The sequence below is a fragment of the Lactuca saligna genome, chromosome 5, assembly GCF_052625555.1.
Source record: "Lactuca saligna cultivar CGN05327 chromosome 5, ASM5262555v1, whole genome shotgun sequence".
Lineage (NCBI taxonomy): Eukaryota > Viridiplantae > Streptophyta > Magnoliopsida > Asterales > Asteraceae > Lactuca > Lactuca saligna.
This window is the reverse complement of record NC_136421.1, coordinates 69080692-69090553: the sequence shown is the minus strand read 5'-3', so window position 1 is coordinate 69090553 and position 9862 is coordinate 69080692. Positions and strand designations below refer to the sequence as shown.

The 9862-nt window shown below is 36.9% G+C and overlaps 1 protein-coding gene across 3 annotated transcripts; it reads right to left on the bottom strand.

The window, feature by feature from the left end:
- Nucleotides 1–3472: 3472 nt before the first annotated feature.
- Nucleotides 3473–8453, bottom strand: LOC144996910 (TMV resistance protein N-like). Of its 3 annotated transcripts, none has more exons than XR_013659664.1 (5): nucleotides 7856–8402; nucleotides 6231–7344; nucleotides 5836–6141; nucleotides 3729–5688; nucleotides 3473–3595 (listed from the first exon to the last, which is right to left on the bottom strand). XR_013659664.1 is itself a non-coding variant. In XM_078956695.1 (5 exons), the coding sequence occupies exons 1-5, from the start codon at nucleotides 8332–8334 to the stop codon at nucleotides 3892–3894; spliced, it is 3612 nt and encodes a 1203-aa protein (XP_078812821.1). In that variant the 5' UTR covers nucleotides 8335–8402; the 3' UTR covers nucleotides 3473–3891. The 3 variants fall into 3 exon arrangements, 2 of the variants coding, with proteins under 2 accessions (XP_078812821.1, XP_078812822.1); XM_078956695.1 differs by having other exon boundaries at nucleotides 3473–5688; nucleotides 6231–7004; nucleotides 7089–7344; XM_078956696.1 differs by having other exon boundaries at nucleotides 3473–5688; nucleotides 7856–8453.
- Between the last annotated feature and the right edge of the window lie 1409 nt (nucleotides 8454–9862).

The window sequence follows — 9862 nt, the reverse complement described above, 5'->3', positions numbered from 1 at the left end:
GAAAAAGATGGTGAATGGGTTGCCTCAACTTAAAGTGAGGAAGGAGCTAGTTTGTGTCGAGTGTCAATTTGGAAAAGCTCATAGATTACCTTATGAGAGATCAATTTTTAAAGCAAAGGAACCTTTAGAACTTGTGCATTCATATGTGTTTGGTCCAATTAAACAACCTTCAGTCAAAGGGATGAAGTACATGATAACCTTCATTGATGACTTCTCACGATACTTATGGGTGTACTTTATGAAAGAGAAGTCAGAAGCCTTCTTAAAGTTCAAAGAATTCAAAAGTGAAGCAGAGAGTATGATCACAAAAAGCATTTGTTGCTTACGATCTGATAACGGTGGGGAGTACTTAGCCTTGGAGTTTACTGAGTATCTCAAGGCACATAATATAAGAAGACAAAATGGGTGTCAATAAGGAAGAATCGACACTTGACTGACATAGCAGTAAGTATGGTTTATGATAAGAATGTTCATGGATGCTTTTGGGCAGAATCAATGAAGACCGCAACTTATGTAATCAACCGGATACCACAACAGGGTCTTCAATATTTGTCTTCGTTTGAAAAACTGTTCAATACAAAACCTAATGTCAACCACCTTCGTGTATTTGGTTTGTGTGTGCTAATGCTACGTGTTTATCCCTAATCACCTTTGCCATAAACTGGAATAGAAAGCAGTGAGGTGTATCTTTGTAGGATATGATCAGGAGGGAAAGGGTTGGAGGTGTTGTAACCCAGTCACAGGGAAGTGCTATGTATCAAGGGACGTTGTGTTCGATGAAACGTCTTCCTGGAGATCATCCAGTCGTGAAGTGTTACCTGACTTCGAAACACTTAAAGAAGAACTTCAATCATCCAGAGTTAACCTTAACCTTAATGAACATGAAGTTGTTATTGAAGATGAAAATGTTGAAGTCCAAGTTCAACAACCATGGCAATCTGGTTTATTTCATCAAGTTGACTCCAATGGTGATGATATTGAAGCATCAGGAGTAAGACGCTCCAATAGGTTAAAGAAACCTAACCCAAGATATGCAAATGTAGCCATAGTAAGTGAAGTACAAGAACCCAACTCGTATGACCAAGCATGTGATGTACTAGAGTGGATTGCAACAATGAAAGAAGAGATCTCATCCCTAATGAAGAATCTGACCTCAGAATTGGTTCTAGAGCTAAAAGATGTAAAGCCCATCTCGTGTAAATGGGTTTACAAGGTGAAAAGAAATGCAGATGGATTAATGGAAAGGTTTAAAGTTCGTCTTGTAGCCCATGGTTTCTCACAACAGTTTGGTTTGGATTATAAAGACACATTTAGCCCTATAGCCAAGTTAACAACAATCTGTGTTCTCCTTGCCCTAGCCACTAGCAAAGGATGGAGCTTGTGGCAAATGGATGTCAGTAACGTGTTTCTTTACGGAGACCTAGATCACGTAATTCATATGGTACAACCAATCGGTTTTGAAAGTAAGTTGCACCCAGGTCATGTATGCAAACTAAAGGAAGTCCTCTATGGACTGAAACAGTCCCCAAGGGCATGGTTTGGGAAAATCGCAGAATTTCTTCATTACAATGGATTCTCTATAACAACTGTAGATGCAAGTTTATTTGTAAAGATGAGTAGTGACAAAGTTGAATCGTCTTAGTGTATGTAGACGACCTAATCATTACAGGTGACCTTGTAGATGTGATTAAGCAGTTAAAAGAAAACCTTTCTGTACGATTTCATATGAAGGATCTTGGGAGGCTGAAACACTTTCTTGGACTGGAAGTGAATTATGATGATCAAGATATTGTCTTACATCAACACAGATACACAAGTGACCTACTAAAATGGTTTGGTATGATCGAGTGTAAACCGGCTGTGACACCTATGGACTCCAATGTGAAGCTCTATGCAAATGCTGGTAGAAAGCTTGAAGATGCAACCATGTACTTGAAAATTGTGGGTAGTCTTATTTACTTGGCATTGAAAAGGTCGGATATTGCATTTGTGGTTGGAGTGCTCAGTCGATACATCCAAAGTGCAAGAAAAACTCACCTAGATGTTGTTCGGAGAGTTCTAAGGTATTTAAACGCAACTATTAATTATGGAGTCATGTTTAAGAGGGGACCAGAATGCAACTTAGTTGGCTACTGTGACTCAAACCATGTTGGAGATGTAAGTACTCGAAGGTGAACAACCGGCTATGTCTTTATGCTTAGATTGAGTATTGTGTCTTGGTGTAGCAAACGTCAACCCACTATAACTTTGTCTACAACAGAAGCTGAATATCGAGCTGCAGCAATGGCAGATCAAGAATGCATGTGGCTTGTACAATTGTTGAAGGGTCTGAATCAAGATGTGGGCTCCAAGATTTCACTGATCTGTGACAACTTGTCTTCCATTCAACTAGACAATAACCCTTACATTCCATGCTCGAACAAAACACATTGAGGTTCACTACCACTTTATCCGGGAGAAGGTATTTGATGGTGACATTCACTTGATATATGTGAACACCAAAGACCAGGTAGCTGATCTGTTCGCAAAGAGCTTATCCAGTGAGAAGCTTGCTGATTTCTGTGACATTATGGGCATGGTGGAAGTAGGTGTTGAGAGGGAATGATGAAATTGCAACACCTTCTTTACGTGTGTGCATTTACCTGAGATGCACATCTCTATCTTACTATTTATAGCTTTGTGTTAGTTTACTTTATTTAATCATTTTCCATGTTTTACTAGTTATTGACTTGGTCTAAGTTAGTGGTCCAAGGTCTATGCAGTGGCATCTAGATTTTCAGTTTCCTGTTTTCAATTAAACAATCACGTGAAGTCAAAATCATTGTGTTCTCTCTCTGCAAGTTCTAGCCTTTGTCACCTTCTTGTTGTGTACAAGTTGCAGGAAACCCATTTCAGGTTAACATGTGAAGAATGGTGGAAAGAAGAAGAGGAGAATCGTCGTTTTTGGAGGATTCGTCTGTCATGATGAAAGAGAAGAAGAGAGATGACGGCCATGAATTATTAGGCTGTTACCATATTAGGTTTAAGTAATCACCATGGTTTGATGAGATATGCATTAATCAATAGTATATAATAGTTACAGAGTACAACAAACTATCTAAATTACAGGATATACAAAAACAGATCCTATAAACTAGGATAAGCTAAGATTAACTCTATTATTTGGTTTAGAAATGTTACAGGATATACAAAAACAGATCCTGTAAACTAGGATAAGCTAAGATTAACTCTATTATTTCGTATAGAAATGAAAAAAAAAAAAAAAGCATGATGGTTTTTGGAACTCGAGAATCAAAATATTGAGGACAAGACTTGATTACATTGAATGATGTAATCAAACCAAGTAACTTTCCAACAGTTTGGGCAGATCGCCTGTGACAATTGCTTGCCTGCAGGTTAAGGTTCATCTGTTAGGATTGATAGCAAAACAAAATTTCGAATGCAGAAAACAGAAAATAAAGGAATACCATTTTTACATCTTCAGTCATTCGCACGAGATCGACATGTGTCTTGTTAGGAGGTTAACATCTCATTCTTGAATTCTGACATGGTACACTTAAGCTCCAAATTTAACAGAAACGACATATATGCTACCCTACGAAATCGAAACCAAGTTTTAAACTACAACATGGGTTCTTCATGTATGCATAACACTTGTATTTTCTTCTAATATAATTATAATTTTGGCAGAAAATTAATTATTGTCATATCAATTTCACAATTCTTACCAAAGTAAGATAACCAATACAAAACAAAGAAAGTAGCTGTTATAATCTTCTTATCGTTTTTTTATTGGCTTTTTTCCGAGCCTTCTGACCCTCTCAAAATCATCCCTGGAGCACCACACTTAGAGGAAACTACTATATTGGGGACTGATGTTGCCTGAGTTATTCACAGATCCACATAGTTGAAATTCCCTGAGTCTAAGCTTCGTATCTCGGATCTAAAACCAGATGACTGAAGCAGCCCTCTTGACCCAATAATACGTAGCCCTTTCAAGAAGAAGATGTTCTCCGGAAGATTTCTTATGCTCGTACCTCTTAAATCTAACTTTTCTAAACATTCTAAACGCTCAAATTCCTCAGGCAATTTCTCAAGTTGAATACAAGAGTACAGACAGAGATATTTTAGACACTTCATCTTACAGATGCTGTCTGGGATATCTGGTAAAAACCTGCAATGGTTGAGTTCGAGATTCTCCAGACATTCCAAATGGCCAAGATCAGCAGGTAACTTCTCAAGCAATGAACAACCAGGGAGTTTGAGAGATTCGAGATATTTCAACATGCAAATGCTATCAGGAAGATCTTTAATCTTTGCACCTATCAAAGTTATCTCCTTTAAACATTCTAATCGGCCAAGATCATCAGGTAACTTCTCAAGCAATGGACAATAACCAAGATTGAGAGATTCAAGATGTTTCAGCTTACAAATGGTATCAGGAAGATCTTTAATATTTGTATCATACAGATGTAGCCTTTCTAGACATTCTAGCTGGTCAAGCTCCTTGGGAACCTCTGGAAGACTGCCTTGGAGTGTAAGCTCTCTTAGATGTTGTAACCCACAAATGCTTCTAGAAAATATCTCAAGGTTTGTGCAAGGACACAGACCTAAGGAAATCAGGTTTCCAAGGTTTCTTGTAAATAAGGGTTGATCTTCAGCATACAAACATAAAAACTGAAACTTTGGAAATTTATTTTCGGGGTGAACTGGGCATTCATCTAGGGACTCCGCAATCATATACAAATTAGCTAAAGGAACAACCTTAAGTGGTTCATCATGGCTACAAAAAGAATAATCCTTTCTACAAGAACCATCATTCTTTATTTCAAACTTAAAAGATTTAAACCTCAAACAACCACTTAAGTCTAAGTAGACAAGCTTTTTGAGACATTCATCGGCCACATGAAGTTCTAGAAGATTGGAACAGTTTTTAAGATCTATCGTCTTGAGATTTGGAGTAAGCCTGAGGTCAAGGTTCCTAAACTTTGAACCACTAATTTTGAGGGATGTGAGCTTTTGAAATCCATTGGCCATGTGAAGTTCTTCCAAATCAGAACAATTTTTAAGATCTAACATCTTGAGATTTGGAGTAAGCCTGAGGTCAAGGTTCCTAAACTTTGAACCACTAATTTTGAGGGATGTGAGCTTTTGAAATCCATTGGCCATGTGAAGTTCTTCCAAATCAGAACAATTTTTAAGATCTAACATCTCAAGATTAGGAGTCATCCTGAGGTCAAAGTTCCTCAAGCTTGAACAATTAATGTAAAGCGATTTGAGCTTTTGACATTCATCAGCCATGTAAAGTTTCTCCAAATCATGACAATTTCTAAGATCTAAAAACTCAAGATTCGGAGTCAGCCCAATGTCAAGGGTCCTCAACTTTGAATCCCATAGTTGGAGGTATCTCAGATTTGGAGCTCTACCAGGCATTTGAAGTTCTATCAAATCCGAACAATCGTCAAGGTATAACCACTCGAGATTGGGAGCTGACCCAAGGACAAGGGTCCTCAACATCGAACAACTGAGTTCAATGCTTATGAGCTTTACACATTCAGTATGCATGTGAACTTCAACCAACTCATTGCATCCTGTAAGATTCAGTGTCTCGATATTTGGAGTAAGCCCAAGATCAAGGGTCCTTAACATTGAATCCCTTACCTCAAGGAATCTGAGCTTGTGAAGAACCTAAAATAAGCAAAATAAAAAGATGAATATATATATATATATATATATATATATATATATATATATATATATTAGTGTAATAACAAAGCATTGGATGTATATATTTCAAATGAGTGACACAAAAGAGACAATCAACCATAATTCTACCTTTCTTTCTTCTCCTTCCCAAAGTTGTACCATTCTGCTGTGAGTAATCTGAAGTGCAACAAGATTTTCTCCTTGAAATGTTTTGGGTAAATACCTAAAAGGGTAATAGCTCCAACGCATATATCTTAAAGCGTTCAATTTATCAAACTTCCATTTTTGATGAGAACAATCACTTGTATTTGCATCAATAAATGGCGTTGACACACCAAGAAATCTAAGTTCCTTCATCTTTCTAAGACCTTTCATCACAATTTCCGGACTGAGTTTACACCCGTTGAACAATATATATCTTGTTGCTTTAGTACCCTGTAATCCAAAAAGAATGCACCATGAAATTTGTGTCGTAATAAATCAAAATATGTTAGTTTCAACTTAGAAATAAACTTGATTCCTACCAAGTCATTAGTCAATACATCTTCAAGTTCCTTGCCAATCCACAATCGACTATGTTTATAAGGCTTATCAGGATGCGAACGACGAACAATATTCTTGCCCATTTCTTCAATATGATCATGCATTCCCAGAACTCTTAAACCATATCTAGCATTAACAGCTATGAGAGATTTTTGCTCAAGAACTCTTAAACCATTTCTAGCATGAAATCCACAGCTTTCAAGCGTTTTGATTGCTAAGGCTTTTGACTGTCCTTTCAGTATGCATGCAACATTAAGGAATATTTCCTTGTAATCCTCCTCTAGACTGATATAGCTTATTTCCAACTTTTGCAGAGTTTCCATTAACGGAATTGTTTTAAGTCTTTCTAGGGCATCTATCCATTCAAGCTCATTTTTACCACAAAGAAACGAAGCCAGAACTTTGATCGTTAACGGAAGCCCAGCAGCATAATGCACAACTTGTTGTGATAGCTCTTCATACCCTGGATTTGGATTCATTCTCCCAAATGCATACTTACTAAAGAGGCAAATTGCTTCCTCATCCAATAACAACACGACGTTATGAATCGACTTCACTCCATGTGCCACGAGCACTTGCTCATCTCTTGTTGTAATGATAATTCTGCTTCCTGGCTTAAACCAATTTGTCTCACCGGCTAAGGCCTCAAGCTGCTCTAAATGATCCACATCATCTAGAACAAGAAGAACCTTTTTACCAGGCATCCTCCTCTTCATCTTGTTTTTTCCGTCATAAACACTACTAACAGAGATGCCCTGATCATCATTGAAGACATCAGAAAGAATTTGATTTTGCAACGACTTCAATCCAGACAAAGAAGCTTTTGAAACTTCCCTTACATTCTCAACGAAGCTTGCACCTTCGAATTGAAAGGATATTTGATCAAAAACAGCTCTGGCCAAAGTTGTCTTCCCACCACCTCCCATTCCCTTGATCCCGATCATGCGAACATCATTCAAACTAGTATCTAGAGATGATAAAACATCACAGATTCGGGTCTCCATGCCTACCAATTTCTCATCAAAGCTAAAATTGATGGATCGTAACTCTAGTGAAATCTCTCCAACAACTTTTTGGATGAATTTCGCTTCATGTCTGTATTTTAAAGAAGGTTTAATTAGCTTACTTAAAAATTCCACATGCATAATTAGTTTCAGATCAACAAACAAATGTAAATGAAGTAATAACAGAGTTGTATAATCATATTTCAAGTTCAATCTTTTAACAAGACTCCGAATTTGAGTTAAAATTTAAGAATATACAACATGAGATGCCATGTCCAAGCCTTTTACATCAATGGTGAACTCAGATTACAAAAAACAAAATGAAAGAATATTGCAGATATATGATTGACAGAATTGTAAAGACCGTGCGTATGAAAATACTGAAATTGGAAACCCATTTCGAATAATAATGACTAGCAATTATATCTTTCATCGTTTTGAGCTGAAATTATAAGAAATTGAATATCGATGGCGCTTGTGTAATGTTTCTATTATATTATACCTTGATTGAAACAAAAAATGTGGCCAAAATTGATGAGAAAGACTAGAACCACGAGCAGCAAAATCAACGAATAATGCAAAAAATATGATGAAGTGATTACCTATCGGCAGTGTTCTTCAACTCCCATCCAGCCAGATCCGCTGCTTCTTTTAGAGCACCCCTCCACTTCTCTGCGGCCTCTTCATTTTCATGATCGGCAAAGGCTTTTTCAACTGCCCCACTTTGTCTGCGGACTTCTGATGGTTCCACATCATAGAAGACTGGGTAGGCGGTATGCTCGTTGGTTTTGTGACATTCCATTATCTTCACAAGCTCATCCAAACACCAAGTCGAAGAGGCATAGTTTTTTGAGAAAACAATGATGTAGAGCTTTGAATCTTCTATGGATCCGATGAGATCATCACTGATCTTTTTGCCCTTGTTGATTCTTTCGTCGTCTTTGTAAGTGTGAATGCCGTTCTGTTGTAGAGCATAGTAAAGATGATCAACGAAACTTCTACGAGTGTCTTCGCCTCTAAAACTCAAAAACACATCATACTTAAATGTCTTGTGGACGAATGAAGTGGAAGAAGACGCCATTAATGGTATGCGGAGGCTAAATTTCAAATCTGTATCAGGAGGTAGTAATTGCGAAGAGGCCCCTATGAGAATTGATATAACTATATTATACTCAACAACAATGGTTGTGTCACATTGAAAGTGATCCCCAAGATTACCCTCAAAATTCAAAACCCCCCAAGCCACACAAACGCTATCCTTAGTATATAGATTATCGGTATTTTAAAAACACCCTCTCTTTTCTTACTAAAAAGTTTTTATTTTTTATTTAGATTATTTTTCTGATTTTTATATGATTTTCTCTGATTAAATCATTTATTTTCCGATGTTTTTTTTCTGGTTTTTTTAAGGGAATTCATAACTATTTTTTTGGTTGGAACCGATTTTTCTTTTTTATTTTGTTTTTCTTATTTAGATTATGATTCCGATTAAATCAATAACTTTTCTAATTTTTTTTTACTTTAAAAAATTTAAAGATAATTTTTAGTAGGAATAAATTTGATTTTCTTGTCTAGAAAACGGAATTCGGCGATGGTTATATTGTAAAACATAACTTTAGCAAATTTATTGTTTTAAAGTTTAAAAGGTTATAAAGTCTGATAGCCTAAAAACTGATTTTTATACTAAATGAACTTTTTTAAAATAAATATTATTATGGGTAGAATTTTTACCTTACCACTTTTAATATCTTGAACTCATTCTAACATCCCGGGCAGCCCAAAATCTTCAATTTAATCAATATCTAAAACTGTTCATGGTATTGCTCCTAGGACAAGAAAATACCGTTTTTATCTCGTGTGACTTTAATGCCTAAAAAATGATGCAATGGCCCGAGATCTGTCATGGCAAACGCTATTGACAAGTCATTGATAATTTGCTTCCATAATCCTGTGTTAGAAGTTGTGTCAGAAGCCGTTAAAACAATGTCTTCAACATAAAGTAATAAAAAAGCTATAAGAGCGCCTTTGCGATAAACAAAAAGTGATGTGTCACTAATGCTGATCCAAAATCCTTGGGTAACAATGAAGGAAGAAAACTTGTGGTACCAAGCTCGTGGGAATTGCTTAAGTCCATACATACAGGGACTTCTTAAGCTGACAAAAGAGTTTGGGAGCTTTCGGGTTACTAAATCCTGGTGGTTGATGCATATATACCATTTCCTGGAGATTTCCATGTAGAAATGCATTTTTGACATCTACCCGATGGATTGGCCGTGATTTAGAAATTGCAAGCGTGAGATGGGACCGGAAGGTTTACCGGGTCGGGACGGAAGTCCCCTGAGACACATGGACTGGAAGGTCATGGCCTGGAAGGGCGTATGTGTGTAAGTGGTATATTGGGGAACTCACTAAGCATTTATGCTTACAATTGTTATGTTATCTGTTTCAGGTACTAGCGAGGACCCTGGGAAGGCGCCAACATGACTCGTACACACACACACACGCAGGCGGATTTGGATTTAATTGATCTTGGGATTTGATATGTTTTGTACTATGATTATGATACATTGGATTTTTATGGTTTGACTTGGATGAAATTATGATTTTAA

Bases quoted from the DNA above. Each gene is read 5' to 3' on its own strand.
- LOC144996910 (XM_078956696.1), bottom strand. From the start codon at position 8,334: ATGGCGTCTTCTTCCACTTCATTCGTCCACAAGACATTTAAGTATGAT. The intron at 7,345-7,855 runs GTAATCACTTCA...TTTAAAATACAG, and splicing joins TTGAAGAACACTGCCGATAG to ACATGAAGCGAAATTCATCC. The intron at 5,689-5,835 runs GTAGAATTATGG...TGCTTATTTTAG, and splicing joins GGGAAGGAGAAGAAAGAAAG to GTTCTTCACAAGCTCAGATT.